The sequence below is a fragment of the Scardinius erythrophthalmus genome (assembly GCF_964197995.2).
Source record: "Scardinius erythrophthalmus genome assembly, chromosome: 1".
In the NCBI taxonomy this organism is placed as follows: Eukaryota; Metazoa; Chordata; class Actinopteri; order Cypriniformes; family Leuciscidae; genus Scardinius; species Scardinius erythrophthalmus.
Genome location: NC_138221.1, coordinates 933,921 through 958,382, shown reverse-complemented (window position 1 = coordinate 958,382; position 24,462 = coordinate 933,921). Strand labels below are relative to the sequence as shown.

The window sequence follows — 24,462 nt, the reverse complement described above, 5'->3', positions numbered from 1 at the left end:
TTACACCATGTAAACGAGCTGATCCGATTACTTTGAGTGTACGTCTTTCAGCGCATGCCTGGTTTTGTGCCAGATAATTCTGTCAGCTAACATAACGCCTTCTGTTTGTGATCCGTTGTGGATATTTGTAGAAATTATTCTTTCTAAATGTGATGTAAATGTCCTGTAACTAGGCTACCAAATAAACAGAAACAGACGCGACTGAATAATTGTGTGTCCTCTTTCTTTAGTGAACGTTCACAAACGTCATAAACGGTAAACCACTTTATTTCTGTGTGACTGTGCAATTTTGACACAAATTAATTCATTATGATCAATGTATCGCTTTTTATTGTAAACCTTTGGTAAAACATCTATTCTTGGGTTTTAATATTCAATTAAACAACAAAAATGCCAGCAAACGGTCGCTCTTGTTTTGCAATCACGCTGTTTCCAGTGATTTCTTTCTGATTCGTTTTCTGATAAAACTTCCATTTGTTGGTGAAATGATGGGTTAGTGTGACGTTGTTCCAGAGAGGCGTGTTACGGGCATGTTTTAGTGAAGCGCTGTGGAGCTTCTGGCCCGACAGTGGAAACGCAGCAGATTTTGGGCACGGTGCGAACGTTACTGGCCCGAGGCTATTAGCCTGGCACGGCCCGTTTAAAAGCCCTGGCTCGCACTTGCCCGACATGGGAAACGCGGTTAATGGCTAACGTACAACTAACGCGACGATTAAGTGATGCACCATCTTGACAGGATTGAAAACGTGGGAAATAATGAGCTTCCAGGTCCGGCAGACAAGCTGTGTGCGCATGTCACAAAATGATTATGATTGGAAGCATCAGCACATGTAAACACCTGATCGGTTTAGATCAGCCTTTCTCAAAGTGGGTGCCGCGGCACACTGGGGTGCCCCCTGACTGTGTCAGGGGTGCCGCCAAAAAAATTACGTAGGCTAAAAAAAAAAAAAAATCTGACATTTCATATATAAATATATTTGAATTTACATAAATACATTCTTCTTCTTTTAACCCTTTCGCACGTACGATCAGTCTAGGCTGGTCCCTGGAGCACCGGTGTGATTAGAACGGTCAGTGCATGACGTGATCAACTGCTAAATTCAAATGTGCTTTCGCGCGTTGGCTGGAGCTGAGCCAGAGACAGGCGCGCTCAGCTGTCATATATCACAACTTTTCAGTGTTTTCATCCACATAATGTTTGTTTTAGGTTTCAGACATAATTACTAAAAAAACAATACATTTAGAGTTTGTAAAATACACACTGATGTCAAAGGAAGAGGCAATAATAATAATTTATATTATAATTAGTTTTATTCATATCAGATACACATTGTGTAAGTAACTGATTTACTCTATTCTTCTCCCAGTTCACCTGCCACTTACTTATTTCGGGAGAAGTATTTCGGGAGAAGTGGATGAATTCACTTGTAAATCCAACAGATCCGATTCTCTGAACTGCGCACAAACTAAGATGGCGGCGCCCATCGCGCATAGGCTACAGCTCAACTAACGCGATCGTTATAATGGTGTTCAAAAAACAAAACACTTCCACTTGCATATATTTGACAATCGGAATATCAGATATTTCATGCCATATCTAACAAATTTGTGAATATTTTGAATAAAAAAGTAAAAATGACATAAAAGCAGATCATAATTCATTCATCTCTGTTGTTGCTGCGGTGTGTCACGTGACAAGCAATGACGCGTCACCATGGAAACCATAAAGTGACACATTCTAAATAACGGTCCCCTTGAAAAACTCACGCTGGGGGGGTCAGCCAGAATATATTAAATTTACGCGTGAAAGGGTTAAACATATTATGAACAGATTAATAAAATTGTCAATTCATTTTAGATAAATATATGTAAGGGATATAGAGAGGCGGTCGTTATAGCGAATAACAAACCCGACAGGCTGAACCAGCCATAACAACCCCGACAGGCTGAACCAGCCTGAAGGGGTTGTTATTCGCTATAACGACCGCCTCTCTATACATTATCCCGCTTATTACATGGCTACCTACAAAATAAATAATTTGACATGAATTATTGTTTTAAAAAGTAGTTTATTGATTTAAAAACGATTGTATTGCTTCCGCCAAAGAAAATAGTCTGTTCCGCGTCCTTAGCAACGCGCTGTTTTTCATGGCAACGGTCTGTTATACTTCGCAGCGGTCTGTTATCAAGAAATAACAGACCGCATTCTACGTTGGAATTCAGCCACGCCATGTAATAAATATATATAAAATTTGCATTTGCATTTGGGTTATGCAGTGTTTTTAAATTATATTTTACACTGGGGTGCCTTGAGATTTTATGCACTTTTGAAAGGTGCCCTGACTGAAAAAAGTTTGAGAAAGGCTGGTTTAGATAACACCCCATGTAAACAGTCAACCGGAATCCGTCAATCAGAACGATCTCAATCAGAATAGCTAAAAAGTGTGCATGTAAACGGGGCTAATGAGTGAACTGTTTGCTGGGGTTTTGCCTGTTGAGGAGCGACATAGTGCAGTGAGGGGTTATTTTGTTCAGGATGGGCTGTTGGTTCGTAAGTGGAAGCCTCAGACTAATGATATGTTTGAGGATCCTGTTTTCCAGATAGTAGTGCCTGTGAAGTTTAGAGACTTCATACTACAGACGGCTCATGGTGATATAGCGGGCCATTTGGGTGTGCAGAAGACGTATGACAGACTTATGAAGTACTTCTATTGGCCTTGCCTAAAGAAGGATGTGGCATGCTTCATTAAGACCTGTCATACGTGTCAATTAACTGGAAAACCTAATCAGGTGATCAAGCCAGCTCCACTTTACCCTATTCCATCTTTAGGGAACTCATTCGAGCATTTGCTAATCGACTGTGTTGGACCATTGCCTCCATCTATGTCAGGGTGTGTTTACATTTTTACTGTGATGTGTCAAGGCCACCCATTACCCCGCTGCCTATGTGTAACGTACAATTTCTAAGTCAGTGGTGAAGGCTATCTCTGTTTATCTCCATCTTTGTCATTCCTCAGACTATTCAGAGTGACAGAGGCTCTAATTTTACATCATGTATGTTTTCAGAAGTGCTTGAGCAGCTGAGTGTTAAACATCATCTTAGCAGTGCTTATCACTCCCAGAGCCAAGGCTCTCTGGAGCGTTTTCACCAGACGCTCAAGTCACTGCTTAGGGGTTACTGTGTTCAGCTCAGCAAAGACTGAGAGGAAGGGCTTCCATGGTCGTTGCTTGCAGCACGTGAGGTAACACAGGAAAGTACAGGTTTCTCACCTAATGATTTGGTGTTTGGCCATAGAGTTCATGGGCCTTTAGCTGTCCTGCAGGATACGCTGAAGTGTCCTGAGAGTCCCACTAACTTGGAGTATGTGAACGGCTTCCGCCGGAAATAGTTCTTAGCTTGTGAGATGGCTGTAGAAAATCTGACTTAGGCTCAGAAGAATATAAAGAGTTGCTATGACCGCCGGGCTGAGCCGAGAGTGTTCAGTCCTGGAGACCAGGTTCTGGCACTGTTGCCGATAGCCGGTTCCCCCTTTCTTGCTAAATATGCAGGTACCTACACGATTGTTCGGCAGGTGTCAGACCTGAACTATCTGGTTTTAACTCCAGACCATAGGCGTAATATGCAACTCTGTCACATTAATCTTTTGAAACCTTACTACAGTAGGTCTCCGGTTTCTGGGGCAGCAGTTGCAGGGTATCTAGCGTGTGGTGATGAGGATGTGGTCAGCCCAGAAGACTGTGTGCTCCAGCCTCGGTTGAGGAACTCAGCGAAGTTGTCTGATTTGGCATTAGAAGTTGAGCACTCATTTGAACAAGCACGACATTGATGTGGGTGACACTGAGCCGATAAGACAGAGGTTTTATCGGGTGTCACTCGAGAAACAGCAGCACATAGAGGCAGAGGTGAAGTAGGCTATCTCTTGAATAATGGTTTGGCAGAACCCTCTTATTCCAGTTGGGCTTCACATTGCATTCTAGTTAGTAAACCTGACGGGACGTATAGATTTGTACCGATTATCGGAAGCTAAATAACATCACAAAGTCAGATTATCCGCCTGACTGCCAACGTTCCATCTCTCCCGCACCGTTTAGGATTTTGTTTTGCTTATTCACTGCACCACATTACACTGATTGCTTACACTTTTATTTTTCAAAGCTAATTCCATTACTGACTAGGGGTGCACGATATATCGAATCAATATCGTTGTCGCGATATTACGTTGCCTGATATCATATCGAAAGTCTCGCGATATTTATGCGATATTTTGTTTATGATGCGTCCCATCCGACATGCACCGTTGCATTTCCCCATAGACAGTATATAAACGCATTTCCCTCGACTGATTTCCTGGTTCTACTTCTCCATAAACATGAAATCAAGGAGAGGGTTTTCTTTTCATGCTACAGATTTCCAACAGTGGTCAGAAAGAACAGGAGTCGCTCCAAAACTAATCGCCGTCACTCTCTCACTTCTCCCTTGCTCTACCACACTCACACACACACACTTGACACGCAGTTGCGCACACACCAGCGCGCAAGTATAAACATCAGGCCACCTGGCCACTTCATGCGTTATCACAGATCGGATAGCTATCTGATTTATCAAAACGATTCCTTTTACACCTGGTCACATAAATGTGTTTTTTGCAAAACGGATATAAATCCGATCTTCAATTCCCGCGCTATATGCAGATTTAATGGAGTTCACGTCACCGAACACAGTTATGAGCTGCATTTTATTGATCATCAGCTAAATGTCAAAATCAAATACCGCAATAAAAGAGAACGGCAACAGCCCTGATAAGATAATTTCGCTTCTTTACTTTTAATGAAGATAACTTGTGTGTAAAGCGTCTGCGACTTACTTTCACTTTTACTTGCGAATGTGATAGTTGCGTGTTTGGCTTGATGAATACCGGTAGATGCTCAACTGCTCATGCGGTGATGCATGTTGCAGACGTAGCGTCGTCATATCTGGCCATACCATGACATGTAGCGCGTTCTCACGTGTTTATTTTTTAGTGTTTTTGGAAGGAGTACATTTTACATGTGGTTTCAACAACCAGATGCATTTACACTTGTCCAGTTTCGTCTGGAATGCGGCCCAGATCTCCTCCTGATGTGGTTTCAGCGATCAGATTCAAATCCGTCTCGAATGCGCTCAATTAGGGCTGGGCGATATGGAGCAAAAAATATATCTCGATATACTTAGCTATATCTCGATATATGATATATATCTCGATATCTTTACAGGAAAAATACGCCCCCAAAAACTACTGCAAAAACAAATATGCCAAATACCACAAAGTCTTTTTTATTGAAGTGCAAATAGGTAGGCAGTTCATGTAGGAACAAAGTGTTTCTGCGACATTTAAAAAAAAAAAAATCCCTGTATACAAAAATAATAATTTAACTGTAAAATAAAGGAAGAAATAATACATATTGCACTATTTTAAATAAACCTGTATAGAAATATCATTACTAGTTTTGGCAAATAAATAAAAAAATGGCATATATCCCCCAAAAACTGCACAACTGTAGAGTAAAACATTAATTAAAAAAAAAAGTGATACAAATGCATCTAAAAATTGACATGATTGTTACAAAAGGCCTCTGGAGAACTCAGAACAACTGCTAGCTTAAAGTTTAAGGTAAAAATATCTGCCATTAAATTACAGTATCTTACTACTATGCAATTAGATAAACGGTTCATTCATTACATCACTTTACCTCTGTCTTTATCCACTTCTCTTCTTTTTGGCACTGTATCTATAGCAGAATAGGTAGGCTAATGCTAATATATAATGTGTCATGTAGATTCGGCCATCCGTCACAATCAGGAAACCTTCACCGTGTCTAGACCTGGCGCGAGCTGCCAGGCCCGTTTCTACAGGGGAGCATGTTAAGTGTGAGTGTGTTAAGCGCCCTCAAACAAAAGCAATGCGGCGAGAGGCGACGCTACACAAAAAATTACCAACAACTGATCGCGCACGCGCTATTTCTGACGCACTTCAAGCACTCGCTGGGCGGGGAAAGATTGATGTGCCTGACCGGACTCGGGGGACAATTTTGTTTTAAGGTCAATATGATACATTTCCTGTTTGAACCTATAACTTAACTATAACATAAAATGATTTTTATTCATGTGTTTAGCATCTGTATGTCTCAATATAGGTTAACTATAGAGCACTATCAGTGTTGTGCCTGAACGGTTCATTGAACGATAATTCATGAACTCGTTCATATTTTGGGTGAACGTGAACTGAAAGTAGCCTACTGTATTACTGCCTGATGAACGTTACTGTAAGCTCGTTCATTCTGGTGTCTGTGAACGTCACGCTCTCTCAGTTTAACTTCGTTCAACAGAGTGCCAGATTTCTATAGAGCCTTCCAGGCGAAACCCCGGCTTAACGGTCCTCCACGACGGGTTCCGTCAAGAGTGAGTATGTGAGTGTGTGAGAGTGCGAGCAACAGAGAGTGTGTGTGTGTGTGTGCGTGGGTGAGTGAGTAAGCGAGCTACAGTGTGTGTGTGTGTGTGTGTGTACGAGTGAGTGAGTGAGCGAGCTACAGTGTGTGTGTGTGTGCGTGGGTGAGTGAGTAAGCGAGCTACAGTGTGTGTGTGTGTGTGTGTGTGTGTGTGTGCACGAGTGAGTGAGTGAGCGAGCTACAGTGTGTGTGTGTGTGTGCGTGGGTGAGTGAGTAAGCGAGCTACAGTGTGTGTGTGTGTGTGCGTGGGTGAGTGAGTAAGCGAGCTACAGTGTGTGTGTGTGTGTGTGTGTGTGCACGAGTGAGTGAGTGAGCGAGCTACAGTGTGTGTGTGTGCGAGTGAGTGAGTGAGCTACAGTGTGTGTGTGTGTGTGTGTGTGCGCGAGTGAGTGAGTGAGCGAGCTACAGTGTGTGTGTGTGTGTGTGTGTGTGCGCGAGTGAGTGAGCGAGCAGTGAGTGTGTGTGTATTTGAGTGAGTGCGTGTATGTGCGAATGAATGTGTGAAACGGCTCGCGGTGACTGGTCGGAAAGCAACATGTAGTCTGACATATTTCTTGTCCATTCACAACATGACAAGATTTTTAGGAGTCAAAATCGTGCAATCTGACACCGTGACTATCGTAACAAACCCAAAACCCAATAATGATTCAGTTCGACTCCCAAGACAAGACGATGCTCACCCGACTGGCCAATAGGAACGTGGCCCCGCCCATGACACAATTCTCACAGTCAAAGCAGAATCCTGACACGAGAGCAAGACATTGCATCGAGAGCAAAGAATAGCGTTTTGAGAGAAACACTTTTTTTTTAGAGAAAATGTTTTCACACTGATAGCAAAATATATATATTTGAGAGTTTTTTTCAAAGTATTTTGAGAGAGATTTCTTTTCTCTGAAATAATTTTTAAAAATTCAAATTTATATTTTTTTATGTTCTGTGAGAAAATACTTTTTTTAGTCTCAAATATTATTTTTTTTGCTATTGGTATGAAAACTTTTTCTCTCAAACTTTTTTTTTCTCTCAGATCATTTATTTTCTCGCATGTAGGCTAATAAAGACACAATTCTCTCTCCATAGTGCTGCCCTATTTATTTGCTTTATATATCCAGATGTATTTCTAATATTCTGACCACCTCATGTATGAAAACAGGGCTGATAGAAAAACTCTGAAGTGCAACATCACATTATTTAACTATGACCTCAGGGTTTAATTTACACATTTCTGACTGGTAGCGAACATTAGAGAAGTGTTGGTCACTAAGCTAGCTGCAGTTAACTATTCTCTTCCAATAAACACTAACTAAAGCTGGCTACATAAAACACAACTACTGCCTAGATTCACGAGAGGACGGCTGAAGTGTTTAAAAGTGAAAAATACAGTAATTTCATCAACTTACCAGCGAGCGTGCTTCAGAAACACTGGAAATGAATGAATGGGGTTCAGTGCTGGAGCTGTCGGTGTTTGCTGGAACTACTATCGGCTGCTCCCGCTCATAGCTCCGCGACACGCGTCACTTCCGCATTCCTCAGGTCTTCTTCTTCTTCTTCGGGCTTATTGGCGGTTCGCGTTCTTAAAAGAGCATTACCGCCATCTACTGTAGGCAATAGATCAGAGACAGTATATCAGAACTCCCAGAACAACCAGGGCTCGAGCTTTCAGTGTCGCTGCGTGTTCAGCTCCTCATCTCCAGCCAAAGCCCATCACATTCCAGAGATCAGGGATAATGATACTAATAATAATACCACTAATAGCCTATCTATATTCTATAGATTAAATTTGTTCTATTTAAAAACTGTATTATTATTGTATACCCCCTTCTACTGAGTTTAAAATCATCTTTAATGTTAATTGTTGATTACCTTTGCTCTGAATATTTATTAGACTTAATAAGTACATGCTCCACTGTTTCTCTGATTCCACAGCATTCACACAATCCTGTAGGTCGGATGTTTCCCTATTATTTGCATTGTTGAATTGAGTCCTTATGTCCCAGTCTTAATCTAGAAATAATACAGTCTTTCTTCCTTCTCCCACTTCAAGTCCTTCCTCTACCTACCAATGGTTGTATTAAATGTAAATGTCTACCTTTTTCTCATTATCCCCATACAATTGCCAATTTTTATTTATCTCCCTTTTATTTATTGATTTGATTTCTAATTTGCTATACCTAATTTGCACAAATAGTTTCCTTTGCCATAGCCTGTTTTGCTCATTTATCTGCTGCTTCATTTCCAGACACTCCAGTGTGTGCCGGAACCCATAAAAACTGAACTATCTTATTTGTCTGTTTCATCATGAACAATATCTATAAGATTTCCAAAACTAGTATCTGACTTTTGAGCTTCCAGGCACATCAAGGCTGAACTTGAATCTGAGCATATTAAAGTTTTACTCAGCCCCATTTCATTTATTTAATTAATTGCTACCATAATTGCTAGTAACTCTCCTGTAAACACAGAGACGTGATCTGATACTCTTTCCCCAATCTGGGAATGATATACGCTACCCCCACCTGACCCTTCAGTGGATCCTTAGATGCATCTGTGAAAACCTGTATATATTGCATACTTAATACCAATATATTCTCTTGTCATCTCTGCTTCCAACATCCTCTGATCTTTATCTTGCCTTGATTCCAATAAAAATAGATCTACATTTGGTTGGGAGTTATTACAGCTTCTTTCCATCTCTTAGGTAAAATCCCTTCTTCCCATACCCTGTTATAAAACTCTAGAATGATTTTAAGATTCGTCACTTAACTTGTTTAACATTACATAACTAATTCCGTCCTGTCCTGGAGTTGAAGCTTTAGTGTTTTTTAACGCACTCTTTAATTCTGAATATGAAAAAGGCACATCTATCCGTGACGCGTTCCCCTCCCAGTCTAGGGGTCGGAGGAGAGGTAACAAAGGAAAAGAAAGTATGATAACGTAGAGATATGTGCAGAACACACTTCAGTCTCAGTCTCAGAGTGAAAACATAACACAACTTTAAAGTAAAATTATTTATTTCCTTCATATATCAAAAAGGCTTAACAAAAGATGGGAATAAATCTTCAGGAGAGAGCAAGGCCTAAAATAATAACAGAAAAGAAGCAAACAACATAATCTTCCCTGAGCTTCCTCTCTAACCAGAAACTGGAGGAAAAATATATGTACAAAATAAAAAAAACACTCAATCCTAAGCAATCAGAATATGCACTGTGAGTCAATCAACCAAAGGCTAGATTTAAGGCTTTACAGCAACTATCCCTGAGAGCCCAAATCTGCTCCTTATATATTTCCTCTGCTTTAGTTCTGGCATCATATTTCTCCCGAATCCTGTATAATTACATTTCATACCATGTTGTTTTCTCTCTTTGAAGATCTGCCATCATCTTCTTCATTTGTTCTCTCTCACTCTTTTGTTGCTGAACTGAGCAGCTCTTGGACTAAAGATCTTCTTTATCAGATCTACTGTGTCCATCTCCTCTCCTGTAAATCTTCCCAAACTCAACACAATGATGAACACATGAGGTCCAGGTGACAAAATGGAAATACATTTCAATATTTATTTTACTGCTTGATCATTTGTCAGTGTCGTGTCAAAGAGACCTGGAGTATCAACAACAGTTACTGGTCGACCATCAACTTCACCAACTCTATTTTCACAAACTGTCGTGACTGAATCTAGTCTTAATTCACTGACAAACTCATCTCTTCCCAGAATACTGTTTCCTGTTGCACTCTTCCCATTTCCTGTCTTCCCGTTAAGAGCAATCCTCAGACACTCCTGATAATCTTGTTCATCTTCAGCACCTGAAAATCACAGCGGTAGAAAGAAAACTTAGTGAAATGAAGCTCAGAACTTTAAAATTGTTATGTTGGATTGTAGAAGTTGCAGCTGAATGCTAATTGATTATGAACTGAAAAAAAAAAAAAAAACATCTTAAGTCACTTGCAATAATAATACAGGCTAAACCGACCGTCTGCTAGCGGTCTCACGTCACCCAGGTCAGATAAATCCCATCACACAGAGCCTCTTTCACCTAGATATCATCATATAGAGACTGTGTCTGTTCCCAGAATTAGGAAATACAAAAAACTCCTAAACCCATTCAAGGAATATTATACACATAAATATATATATTCAAGGGTAAAAATGTAATTAATGTTCAACAAATAAAAGACAGATATAATACAAATGAGCAAATGATAAAGCTTGGGTTGCTGAATATTCGATCCCTTACTTCAAAAGCACTCATTGTTGATGATATGATTTCAGATAATAACCTAGATGTGCTGTGTTTGACAGAAACCTGGCTAAAACCAAACGATTACATTACTTTAAATGAGTCCACCCCGCAAGACATCGCAGCAGAGCGATGACATCTCAGATCATTATCTAGTCTCGTGTAAACTTCATTTAGCCAAGGCTGCAAAGCCGACTCCGTGTTAAAAATATGTTAGACCTATCACTTCTGCTACTAAAGATTGCTTTATCAATAATCTTCCTGATCAGAACCTTAGCAGAACTAGATATTGCGACAGAAACTTTTAACTCTCTCTTTTCCAGCACTTTAGACACAGTTGCTCTGTTGCGCTTAAAGAAGATTAAAGAAAATAGTCCAACGGCATGGTACAGCGAGCACACTCGGGCCCTTAAGAGAGCAGCCAGAAAAATGGAGCGCAACTGGAAGAAAACAAAACTAGAGGTATTTCGCATTTCATGGAAGGAGAGCTCGATTGCATACAGAGAGGCTTTAACCCCCTGAGGTCGGCAATCGCGCCAGCGCGATAGGCTCGTTTTTTTCCTTATCAGTGCAAAAAAAAAATCTAAATACTAATATTAATTTTTATTTTATATGCTTGTGTTACACATCAATCAATCCTGTTAAGGGTGTATTTTTTTTGTGTATACTCATAATAAAAACAAAGTGTTGTGCTTTTCGCCAAATAAAGAAAAATAAACATGATGCGAGTTCTGCCTCCTCTCTGTCAGTGAAGTCCATTCTGAAAAGCGTCCGAAAATGAACTGTAACTCAGCGAATACTTCTCACACAGACACGTGAGATATGTCTTTATGAAGCTGGCATTCTCTTCTTTTAAGTGAAGTAATTAATATAAAAAACAAATGTTTTCAACTGATGTAATCCGTTTGAAAGCAAGGAGAGGTGCCGTTTTTTCCTTCTGCCTCATTATCTCTAATGAGCTGAGGCCGCCCCGCCCCCGGCGCTATTCACATGGTAAATAGTTTAGGTGATCTGCTTCGCACCCGCCCCCCGATCAATGCCTTGAAAACACGAAATTTCATCAGATCAGATTCACTGATAGTTCATCGCGTTTAGAGAGGATGGCTCGTTTCTCCGGTAAAGACGCCCTTCAGATGATTCTGGAAAGCGAGGAAGAATTCACCTTTTCCTCAGAGGAAGATTGTAACTCAGACGACGAACGGCAGCATTTTCAAGAGCGAATTGATCCCGCAGAGGATACAAGTTCAGAGTAAGTTGTTTACTGTTATATAATTCCTTTTCTGATAATATAGAACTTTATATATATTTAATTTCAGATTTTTCAGACTATATTTTCCCTAGTTTTGGCTAGCTTTTGACAACTTACAGGAACAATTGCCTTACAATATCCCTAACATTAGTGTAACTTATATGCTCAAGTGTGTAGCTGTTGACTATTAAAAGCGTGTATGTAAGTGGTCCAGGGGTAATTTCAGGTTCTAATTTCACCGGAACGAATAGAGAGTCTCTCGCGCGCGTCCGAGTGATGACTGTGCGCGAGCCAGAAACAAACATAGTATCCGCGCCACTGATCGCAGCGGCAACGCGCACTTTGGTCAGTTGATTTAAAACAAAACATTTCATAGCTAGATCGCCTCTTATTTAAAAAAACGAACGAAAAGAATGCTCTGCTAGTTAACTGGAGATGTTTTGTTTATTTGTATTGGTACATTCGTGCCGCGAGATGTTTCAAAAGTGGTGGAGACAATATCGACCTTAGAAAATAGTGGTGGGGACATGTCCCACCCGCAAATTACGCCTCTGCATAGACATAATATTTTACAGATGAAATTTAGCCTAATTGTGTTTACATCATAATAATATAAAAGTAGCCTACCTATTCTTGTGTAAAATTACAAAAAAACGTTGTCTTTTTTTTTATCCATGGCCATTAGTGATTGATAATGATAATACAATTTTTTTAATTGTTTTATCAGCATGCTCACATGGTTTTTTTTTTTTTTTTTTTTTACAGATGTGACAATGAACATGTCCAAGCACCTGTCCCAAAGAGAGCCAAGGCAAACAAGCAGGCAAGCAACAGGCAGTCCACTCTGACATGGAAAACATGAGTTGTTTGAACATTGCTTTGTTTATAGCAGACTGATTATTTTTTTTTATTTTGCTCACATTTGATTTGCTTAGAGCAAATTTAGAACATTTAGTTCCTCCACATTGAGGAATTACAATAAAACAGATTGAAAAACAAAACCTTTGAATCTCCTCTACTTCTTCCAGGCTCCTTCACTTGATGGCCATTGGGGGAGTGTCTATCACACCCCTGGTCTGAATCTCATTAATATTGATTGGCCATTACCACTCCCACGCATAAACCTCTTCTGACAAAAAAAACTGACTTGCAAAGTTTAAATCAATGTATTGTTTTATTTGAATGATTAGGCAGGATGATTTTCACATCATCTTGAAGCCAGAACTCGAAGCAACAACATCCAACAGTCAAAAGTCTTGTTGACAAATATTTAGTATGTGTTTTGTGTTATTTTGTCTTATTTCAGCAACTTTCATTTTTATTTTTTTCAATAGCCACGCATAAACATTATTCTCTTAAAAATTCAAACGTATACATGCATCTTGATCACATATTATGGTAGCCCTGTTTGTGCTATATAGAGTGAATTTACACCTTTGCCATTAACATGTTTATAAATAACTGAAAAAAGCACAAATGTCAGAGCATGTCAGAACACCTCCAGGGCCCAGAAAACCCCTCAGACCACAGAGGGTTAAAAGCTGCTAGATCAGCTTATTTTTTCAACCCTATTAGAAGAAAATAAACAAAACCCTAGGTATTTTTGTTAAAAAGTGGCTAAACTAACGGAAAAATAAATCTTCAACCCAGAAGGTTCCAAGCAACACAGTGGTAATGACTTTTTGAATTTTTTCACTTATAAGATTGATAATATCAGGAACAAAATTATAACTATGCAACTGTCTACTACAGTATTGCATCAGTGAGTGCATTGTAGTCTCCCTGAAGAAAAATTTGATTCATTTATTGCTAATTTACAATTATACATTTCTAAATTACGTCATATGCTCTCAATGAAAAATGCAGAAAAATTAGTTTATGCGTTCATGACCTCAAGGCTAGATTATTGTAATGCTCTACTGGGTGGTTGCCCTGCACGCTTAATAAACAAACTACAGCTGGTCCAAAACGCAGCAGCTCGAGTTCTTACCAGAACCAGGAAGTATGACCATATTAGCCCGGTTCTGTCAACACTGCACTGGCTCCCTATTAAACATTGGGCAATGCTCGGGGTGGGGCTGAAGGAGTGAGGGACGATGGGCTGAAGGAGTGAGGGACAATGGGCTGAAGGAGTGTGGGACGATTGGCTGAAGGAGTGAGGAAAGCTGGGCTGAAGGAGTGAGGGATGCTGGACTGAAGGAGTGAGGGACGCTGGACTGAAAGAGTGAGGAACGCTGGGCAGTGCTCGGGGTGGGGCTGAAGGAGTGAGGGACGCTGGGCTGAAGGAGTGAGGGACGCTGGGCAGTGCTCGGGGTGGGGCTGAACGAGTGAGGAACGCTGGGCTGAAGGAGTGAGGAACGCTGGGCAGTGCTCGGGTGGGCCTGAAGGAGTGAGGGACGCTGGGCTGAAGGAGTGAGGAATGCTGGGCTGAAGGAGTGAGGGACGCTGGGCTGAAGGAGTGAGGAACGCTGGGCTGAAGGAGTGAGAAACGCTGGGCAGTGCTCGGGGTGGGGCTGAAGGAGTGAGGAACGCTGGGCTGAAGGAGTGAGAAACGCTGGGCAGTGCTCGGGGTGGGGCTGAAGGAGTGAGGAACGCTGGGCTGAAGGAGTGAGAAACGCTGGGCAGTGCTCGGGGTGGGGCTGAAGGAGTGAGGGACGCTGGGCTGAAGGAGTGAGGGACGCTGGGCAGTGCTCGGGGTGGGGCTGAAGGAGTGAGGGACGCTGGGCTGAAGGAGTGAGGGACGCTGGGCAGTGCTCTGGGTGGGGCTGAACGAGTGAGGAACGCTGGGCTGAAGGAGTGAGGGACGCTGGGCTGAAAGAGTGAGGGACGCTGGGCTGAAGGAGTGAGGAACGCTGGGCTGAAGGAGTGAGGAACGCTGGGCTGAAGGAGTGAGGAACGCTGGGCAGTGCTCGGGGTGGGGCTGAAGGAGTGAGGGACGCTGTGCTGAAGGAGTGAGGAACACTGGGCTGAAGGAGTGAGAAACGCTGGGCTGAAGGAGTGAGAAACGCTGGGCTGAAGGAGTGAGGAACGCTGGGCTGAAGGAGTGAGGAACGCTGGGCAGTGCTCGGGGTGGGGCTGAAGGAGTGAGGGACGCTGGGCTGAAGGAGTGAGGAACGCTGGGCAGTGCTCGGGGTGGGGCTGAACGAGTGTGGAACGCTGGGCTGAAGGAGTGAGGAACGCTGGGCAGTGCTCGGGGTGGGGCTGAACGAGTGAGGAACGCTGGGCTGAAGGAGTGAAGAACGCTGGGCAGTGCTCGGGGTGGGGCTGAAGGAGTGAGGGACGCTGGGCTGAAGGAGTGAGGAACGCTGGGCTGAAGGAGTGAGAAACGCTGGGCAGTGCTCGGGGTGGGGCTGAAGGAGTGAGGAACGCTGGGCTGAAGGAGTGAGGAACGTTGGGCTGAAGGAGTGAGAAACGCTGGGCTGAAGGAGTGAGGAACGTTGGGCTGAAGGAGTGAGAAACGCTGGGCAGTGCTCGGGGTGGGGCTGAAGGAGTGAGGAACGCTGGGCTGAAGGAGTGAGGAACGCTGGGCTGAAGGTGTGAGGAACGCTGGGCTGAAGGTGTGAGGAACGCTGGGCTGAAGGAGTGAGAAACGCTGGGCTGAAGGAGTGAGAAACGCTGGGCTGAAGGAGTGAGGAACGCTGGGCTGAAAGAGTGAGGAACGCTGGGCAGTGCTCGGGGTGGGGCTGAAGGAGTGAGGGACGCTGGGCTGAAGGAGTGAGGAACGCTGGGCAGTGCTCGGGGTGGGGCTGAACGAGTGTGGAACGCTGGGCTGAAGGAGTGAGGAACGCTGGGCAGTGCTCGGGGTGGGGCTGAACGAGTGAGGAACGCTGGGCTGAAGGAGTGAAGAACGCTGGGCAGTGCTCGGGGTGGGGCTGAAGGAGTGAGGGACGCTGGGCTGAAGGAGTGAGGAACGCTGGGCTGAAGGAGTGAGAAACGCTGGGCAGTGCTCGGGGTGGGGCTGAAGGAGTGAGGAACGCTGGGCTGAAGGAGTGAGGAACGTTGGGCTGAAGGAGTGAGAAACGCTGGGCAGTGCTCGGGGTGGGGCTGAAGGAGTGAGGAACGCTGGGCTGAAGGAGTGAGGAACGCTGGGCTGAAGGTGTGAGGAACGCTGGGCTGAAGGTGTGAGGAACGCTGGGCTGAAGGAGTGAGGAACGCTGGGCTGAAGGAGTGAGGAACGCTGGGCTGAAGGTGTGAGGAACGCTGGGCTGAAGGAGTGAGAAACGCTGGGCAGTGCTCGGGGTGGGGCTGAAGGAGTGAGGAACGTTGGGCTGAAGGAGTGAGAAACGCTGGGCTGAAGGAGTGAGGAACGTTGGGCTGAAGGAGTGAGAAACGCTGGGCAGTGCTCGGGGTGGGGCTGAAGGAGTGAGGAACGCTGGGCTGAAGGAGTGAGGAACACTGGGCTGAAGGTGTGAGAAACGCTGGGCAGTGCTCGGGGTGGGGCTGAAGGAGTGAGGAACGTTGGGCTGAAGGAGTGAGAAACGCTGGGCTGAAGGAGTGAGGAACACTGGGCTGAAGGTGTGAGAAACGCTGGGCAGTGCTCGGGGTGGGGCTGAAGGAGTGAGGAACGTTGGCCTGAAGGAGTGAGAAACGCTGGGCAGTGCTCGGGGTGGGGCTGAAGGAGTGAGGAACGCTGGGCTGAAGGAGTGAGGAACACTGGGCTGAAGGTGTGAGGAACGCTGGGCTGAAGGAGTGAGAAACGCTGGGCAGTGCTCGGGTGGGGCTGAAGGAGTAAGGAACGCTGGGCTGAAGGAGTGAGGAACGTTGGGCTGAAGGAGTGAGAAACGCTGGGCTGAAGGAGTGAGGAACGTTGGGCTGAAGGAGTGAGAAATGCTGGGCAGTGCTCGGGGTGGGGCTGAAGGAGTGAGGAACGCTGGGCTGAAGGAGTGAGGAACACTGGGCTGAAGGTGTGAGAAACGCTGGGCAGTGCTCGGGGTGGGGCTGAAGGAGTGAGGAACGTTGGGCTGAAGGAGTGAGGAACGCTGGGCTGAAGGAGTGAGGAACACTGGGCTGAAGGTGTGAGAAACGCTGGGCAGTGCTCGGGGTGGGGCTGAAGGAGTGAGGAACGTTGGCCTGAAGGAGTGAGAAACGCTGGGCAGTGCTCGGGGTGGGGCTGAAGGAGTGAGGAACGCTGGGCTGAAGGAGTGAGGAACACTGGGCTGAAGGTGTGAGGAACGCTGGGCTGAAGGAGTGAGAAACGCTGGGCAGTGCTCGGGTGGGGCTGAAGGAGTAAGGAACGCTGGGCTGAAGGAGTGAGGAACGTTGGGCTGAAGGAGTGAGGAACGCTGGGCTGAAGGAGTGAGAAACGCTGGGCAGTGCTCGGGGTGGGGCTGAAGGAGTGAGGAACGCTGGTTTCATTCTGCTTTCGTTTGTCGTGTGATGTTTCTCGTATGCGGCAGAAATGGCAAATCTCTCTTTTAAAAAAGGTTGCAAAATGTGACCGTTTACCCGCAGTCTAGAGCCCTGTATAGTGCTGTATTTCTGCTTTACATGAGCGCCACCTACTGTCAGAGAGCGAATTTGTATTTTTTCTGCATTGATCTGAAGTGACAAAATATACATTCCTGTTGGTTGAACACAAATTAATAGATATCAATCAACAAACTGTCCTGTGCTCACCACACACCGGCTATAGGTGGAGAGGAGAGATTTCGCTATAGGGTAATGTGTGGCTAACTTACACAGAAGAGACTTTGTTGCTCAGCACATGAAAATAAACTACTTACTGTGATCTCAGACTGTGTTTAAGTGGTTTCTCCACTGCATGGATCTTCATGTGTAGCTTTAGGTGACGTTTAATAGAGAAACTTTTCCCACACTGATCACACGTGTGCGGCTTTTCTCCAGTGTGGATCATCTCATGTGTTTTCAGATCTGCTGATCGACTGAATCTCTTGTCACAGTGTGAACACTTGTAAGGTTGTTCTACAGTGTGGATCTTCTCATGTGTTTTCAGAGATGATGACTCACTGAATCTCTTGTCACAGTGTGAACATTTGTAAGGTTTCTCTCCAGTGTGGATCTTCTCATGTCTTTTCAGATTTGCCAACAGATTGAATCTCTTGTCACAGTGTAAACACTTGTAAGGTTGTTCTCCAGTGTGGATCCTCTCATGTCTTTTCAGATTTGACAACAGACTGAATCTCTTGTCACAGTGTGAACACTTGTAAGGTTGTTCTCTAGTGTGGATCTTCTCATGTGATTTCAGAGCTGATGAATGACTGAATCTCTTGTAACAGTGAAAACACATGTAAGGTTGTTCTCCAGTGTGGATCATCTCATGTGTTTTCAGAGATGATGAGTGCCTGAATCTCTTGTCACAGTGTGAACACTTGTAAGGTTGTTCTCCAGTGTGGATCATCTCATGTGTTTTCAGATGTATTGACTGGATGAATCTCTTATGACAGTGTGAACACTTGTAAGGTTTCTCTCTGCTGTGGAACATCTCATGTGTTTTCAGATGTCCTGATCGACTGAATCTCTTGTCACAGTGTGAACACTTAAACGGTTTCTCTCCGGTGTGGATCCTCATGTGAACATCAAGAGATGGTTTGTATTTGAAATTGTTTCCACATTGATGGCATACATGCGGCTTCTCTCCAGTGTGAACTCTCATGTGTAGCTTCAGGAGACTTTTAGTAGAGAAACTCTTTCCACACAGATCACACGTGTGCGGCTTCTCTCCAGTGTGGATCATCTCATGTGTTTTCAGATATGCTGAATCACTGAATCTCTTGTCACAGTGTGAACACTTGTAAGGTTTTTCTCCAGTGTGGATCCTCTCATGTGTTTTCAGATGTGCTGATCGACTGAATCTCTTGTCACATTGATCACACTTAAACGGCTTCTCTCCAGTGTGAACTCTAATGTGTTTCTTCAGGTCATTTTTAATAGAGAAACTCTTCCCACACTGATCACATGTGTGCGGCTTCTCTCCAGTGTGGAACATCTCGTGTCTTTTCAGAGCTTGCAACTCACTGAATCTCTTGTCACAGTGTGAACACTTGTAAGGTTTTTCTCCAGTGTGGATCCTCTCATGTGTTTTCAGAGATGATGAATGACTGAACATCTTGACACAGTGTGAACACTTGTAAGGTTTCTCTCCAGTGTGGATCCTCTCGTGTCTTTTCAGATGTCCTGACAGATTGAATCTCTTGTCACAGTGTGAACACTTGTAAGGTTTTTCTCCAGTGTGGATCATCTCATGTGTTTTCAGAGATGATGAGTGACTGCATCTCTTGTCACAGTGTGAACACTTGTAAGGTTTTTCTCCAGTGTGGATCATCTCATGTGTTTTCAGAGTTGATGGCTGACTGAATCTCTTGTCACAGTGTGAACACTTGAAAGGTTTTTCTCCAGTGTGTATTCTCTGGTGCAGTTTTAAACTGCCTGCTGTAGTAAAAGTCTTCTCACACTCAAAGCACATGTACTCTCTCACAACAGAGTGAATTTTCTGATGTGCGTGTAAATATGGCAGCAGTGAAAAACTCTTTCCACACACAGAACATGAATGTGGCTTCTCCTTCATATGAACTCTCAGGTGTGTCTTCAGGTCTGATGCACTAAGAAATGTTTTGCTGCATTGATCGCATGAGAACGGCTTCTCTCCGGTGTGGATCCTCATGTGACGCTCAAGATTTGGTTTGCATGTGAAACTCTTCCCACACTGATCACATGAGAACGGCTTCACTCCGGTGTGGATCCTCATGTGACGCTCAAGATTTGGTTTGCATGTGAAACTCTTCCCACACTGATCACATGAGAACGGCTTCTCTCCGGTGTGGATCCTCATGTGAATCTCAAGACTTCCTTTGCTTGTGAAACTCTTTCCACACTGAGTGCAGGTGAAAGATTTCTTGGCTCTTCTTTTCTTTAAAAATGTATTTTTAGTCTCTGAGCGACTCAAAGGTTTTCCTCCAGGTTGGACATGATGTTCCTCCTCAGCTTCACTCAGTTCTTCACTCTCCTCCTTCACTTCACTCAGTTCTTCACTCTCCTCCTCCACTTCACTCAGTTCTTCACTCTCCTCCTCCACTTCACTCAGTTCTTCAATCTCCTCGCTATCTTCCATCAGACCTGACATGAAAAAAAAAATTACATTTAATTTTCAGTACATCAAAATAATTCAAAGAGAAATATAAAGTGAAAGGACATGGAAGTGAGCCCTGATGTAATGGTAGAAAGTAGACAACTGCTAAAATATTATGATAATTTGATGCCTTTTTATAAATTGATTATATGTCCCTGAAACTTTCCATGAATGAGGTAAATTATCTCATTAACATCAAAATATACAATACTGCCATATTTCGACACCAACTTTGAGAATTGTATTTTACTAAAAACGTTTTGATTATTAATGGCCGTTCACACTAGACTTTTCCTTGCACTGACTTCCATTCATGCGCCTGTGAAAGTGGGACACCAGAAACACAAGCTCAAGTGAATTACCCAGTGAGAAATAACAAACGTTTAGCATTCAAGTGGAGTGGATTGTTTTTAAATTTTAGAATTATTATTATTTGTTTTATGTTGAACTTATGTTTGAAAAAAGCTGCCACAGAATGTGACGTCATTTTCACGGCCGTTGCAGTGTCTGTAGAAACTTCACACACTCAAAGTGTAGAGAGGCCGCGGCTTTAATTAGCTTTAAATTAACTATTTTTATTAGCATTACCCGTGTCCTACATGTTTCACTCAACCCTATTACTCCTGACATGATTTTACTCTTTTTAAAACAGAGTATTTCTTAAAACTGTGACACTCAGGAAATTACATCATCTGGCCTCTTTCTGGAGCATGATGAGAAGACAAGAAGACAAGAAAATAATCTCAATCCATTGTCTCAGTTTTTACACAGACTGTAGCATTGACTATTTTCATCAACCCTGTTACCAAAGTTACTCTAAAGCCCTATTGGCTCGGGATAAGTATGACCTGGTGACCTCTAGTCATTTGTAATAATTGTGGAGGTTGTCCATGATCTTAATCCCGCGCGAATCGGCCATGTCTGTAATTGTACATTTTTAAAGTAAAAATTCCCCCACAATTGTGATTTGGCAGGGTCGTATATTATTGTTTTCAAGGTTTTTGTTTCCTGTGCGCTTTATCCATCTTTCGCGAAGAATAAAGGCTGCGTTGGGGTGTTTTGGGTGCTGGGTCATATAGATATACACCATACAACTATAACATTTGCAGAAAGAGAATCTTCAGAAGAGCAACAAAAAGAATGATTAGATGGAGATGGGTGACATGTATATCAGCATGCGGTGAGGAACATTCTTCTGTTTATGATATATCATACAGCCAGACCTTTAACGACAAGACATTTCCAAGCAATAGCCTATTGACATCATATCCGAGAGAAGTCAGTAAATTCAAGTAAAATCACAGGCTTTGTTTATCCCGTGTGAATGCACCACACGAAATGCAGATGTGGCGGGGGGTCATTTCTAAATCACACGAGGTCCCCAGATAATACTAATTCAGTGCAAATAGGGCTTAAGGTGGAGCGCAACTGGAAGAAAACAAAACTAGAGGTATTTCGCATTTCATGGAAAGAGAGCTCGATTGCATACAGAGAGGCTTTAAAAGCTGCTCGATCTGCTTATTTTTCACACCTATTAGAAGAAAATATACAAAACCCTAGATATTTATTTGAAACAGTGGCTAAACTAACAAAAAATAAATCTTCTAGCCCAGAAGTTTCCAAGCAACACAGCAGTAATGACTTTATGGACTTTATGTACTTCTTTACTAACAAGATTGATAATATCAGGGAGAAAATTATAACTATGCAACCGTCTACTACAGTATCACATCAGGCAGTGCATTGTAGTCTCCCTGACAAAAAATTTGATTCATTCATTGCTATAGGAGAGGAAGAATTTACAAAACTCGTTAAATCATCTAAATCTACAACATGTATGTTAGACCCTATTCCGACTAAGCTACTGAATGAGATGCTTCCAGAGGTCATAAATCCTTTTTTTTTTTTTTTTTTTACATTATATTTATTGAATTTTTAAAGGGGGGGTGAAATGCTCATTTTCACTCAATCTCCTGTTAATCTTGAGTACCTATAGAGTAATATTGCATCCTTCATATCTCCAAAAAGTCTTTTGTTTTATTATATTTTTAATTGAAAGATCGACTGTACCGAGTCTTTCCGGAAAAAAATGAGCGGCTGGGGGCGGGCCGTGTGGGCGAAGCTTAGCTGTGCTTACCCGCCTAGCTAACAACACACAGAGACATTTGTTCAACAGTTTTACTCACCGTTCCAACGCACGACCGCGAACCTTTATCATTGTGACTGCTCGATCCTTAAGCATTAGACGATCTGCAAATCCGTTGATGTGGGCTTTGTTTATAAAACAATCATCGTCGAAATGCAGGGAACAACAGTCTTACACAACTCCGTTTATGCTCAGGAAAACAAACTCCATCCACGGGTTCCTTAACGCTGGGTTCTATGGGAATCTGTGCAGGGTTGTCTTGCCCTGGCAACCAAAAACACACTATGACACACACAAAAACATACTATGTTTAATAATATTTCCTTAGTACATAGCCAATTTCACATGTCCGTGTTGACCAACATGACATTTGCATCTAAGATATTTAGTACGATTTTTTTTTTTACTTTATATTTTCTAAAGTTATGTATTTTTTAAAAATTATATGTGTTTCCCTTTTCACATAAGATATATTTTATTCAAAATAAACCTTAATTTTTGTAAATATTTTGTTATTTGTCTCTCAGTTTGACTTGCCACCCCGTCACACTGACTTTTGTTGTATCTATAAATAATGCACTGTAGCTTTAAATGACATCACAAAGCAGAAGTGACATCATTGGAGCCAAAAGCAGCCAAGTACTGAGTCATTCCTCTACATTCTTTATGTGTTGATTTGTCATGTTTGGCGGGTTAAAGTAATCATCATGCTAAATAGAGAGCAAAAGCCATGATATTTCAGAAAGCATGCGTGTATGCTAGGTGAGGAACTGGACCACATGGGAGATCTGCGGCCATTTTGGGCTGAAACTGGCCACCCTGTCACATGTTTTATTGTGAGGTGGTGGTAAGAGATGTGCGGGGTGGGTTTTTTTCTGTAATGTTTTTTTTTTTTAATCATTTGTTTTCTGTTAACTAAACCCTGTTTTGTTCATTCACTCACTCACTTATTACTCACTATCTCTTCCACTCACCAAACAGAAATTATTTGCATGTGCTCCATTAAATCTCCAGCTTTAATGTTTCCCTCCCCCAGTTTATAAAGTTTAAAACAAGCATGTCATATAGAGAGACACTTTGTCCACACCACCCCGTCACAGTCAACCATCGGTCACCACCCCGTCACGGGGCCATTCTGTTAAAAATGTATGCAAAAGAAATGAAATTTGACATAAATTAATGTTAAATGATGTTGAATGATGTTCTTGTTGTGTGAACAAATCAAATAAATGTAACTTTATTTGTATTTTTTAAGTATATTTGTTTTTTCAGTACAAACAATGAGGCCATTGAAATGTCGAATTCATATTATTTCAAGATAAAAAACTAAGACATTCATGCTTACCCTCCAGCAGAATCTTTCGCTGTCCTTGGTCTTGCAGGATATACTATAACGCTCTGTCTATTACATATAGAACTGTCTTTGTAAGCTGAAGTAAAACTGAACAGTGTTTGTCTTTATAGAATAAACATTTATTTGAACAAAAGATAAAAATACTACAATGATTAATATTTGTAGCAAAGCATCATGAGGTTACAGGTTATAATACTGCAGCGTATCAGGGCTGTATGAGTGGAGAATTACACAGGCTATTTACCTTAAAGCAGATCCAGCAATAGATGTAAAGAATAACTTGTCCTCATCCGAGCTCTTCAAGTTAAGATAATACAGCAGAGCAATATCAACAAAAAAGAGTTTCAGTTAATAAACTGAACTAGAAGAGAGCTGATTTCTCCCCAGGGATGCACACGACATCAGAATCAAAAATGCAACAACAAGTCAAAAAGCAGTCATATTTATAGGGATCAGGGTTACATTGTTCCTGTGCAGTTTCTTGGGGTTTTTCCAGAGGAACTAAATCATGTGACCTCAGCCTTCTATTGCCCCAGTCAGGGGGGCTTCTGGTGTCGACATCGTTCCCCATATATGGGCATTCTTCCACCTGTGTAAGTGTGTGTGTGTGTGTGAGTATCTGGAAGTGTATTTGTAGGTTCATAATATCTTTCAAAACTCAAATAATTCCCTGCACACACACATGCCGTCCGTGACGAGGTGGCACAAGAAAGACTCCCTTGCCTGGATAAAAAGGATTATATTATTAAGGATTTTGTCCCTGAGGTGGGAAAATGTGTTTTTGTCTTTAAAGTTGCAAGTTAAAAAAAAAAAAAAAAGTTTGTTCTTAATGAAAATTGCAAAGTGGAAATGGCACCGTTGCGTAGAATGACTCAATAAAAAGCACTATTGTTCCAAGAGTAAAACGCT

The 24,462-nt window shown here is 42.5% G+C and overlaps 2 protein-coding genes across 4 annotated transcripts in view; both read right to left on the bottom strand.

Moving 5' to 3' along the window:
* The window catches only part of LOC308682470 (uncharacterized protein), a 30,435-nt gene extending 22,436 nt beyond the window's left edge, over positions 1–7,999 (bottom strand). The window contains exon 1 of the mRNA XM_081352200.1: positions 7,884–7,999. The gene's annotated coding sequence lies outside the window, so the exon portion shown is untranslated. The remainder of the gene's footprint in view (positions 1–7,883) is intronic.
* Positions 8,000–9,479: 1,480 nt separating this feature from the next.
* On the bottom strand, positions 9,480–24,052 carry LOC308681918 (uncharacterized protein). 3 transcript variants are annotated; one of them, XM_081351243.1, is made up of 5 exons: positions 23,798–24,052; positions 23,545–23,601; positions 22,240–22,463; positions 17,691–20,040; positions 9,480–10,284 (listed from the first exon to the last, which is right to left on the bottom strand). In XM_081351243.1, exons 4-5 carry the CDS (start codon positions 20,033–20,035, stop codon positions 10,278–10,280), a joined length of 2,352 nt encoding a protein of 783 aa, XP_081207369.1. In that variant the 5' UTR covers positions 20,036–20,040; positions 22,240–22,463; positions 23,545–23,601; positions 23,798–24,052; the 3' UTR covers positions 9,480–10,277. The 3 variants fall into 3 exon arrangements, with proteins under 3 accessions (XP_081207369.1, XP_081207370.1, XP_081207371.1); XM_081351244.1 differs by having other exon boundaries at positions 22,240–22,481; positions 23,798–23,970; XM_081351245.1 differs by lacking the exon at positions 23,798–24,052 and having other exon boundaries at positions 23,545–23,620.
* Positions 24,053–24,462: the final 410 nt, after the last annotated feature.

Excerpts from the sequence above, each read along its gene's own strand:
- LOC308681918 (XM_081351243.1), bottom strand. The coding sequence starts at position 20,035 with ATGGAAGATAGCGAGGAGATTGAAGAACTGAGTGAAGTGGAGGAGGAG.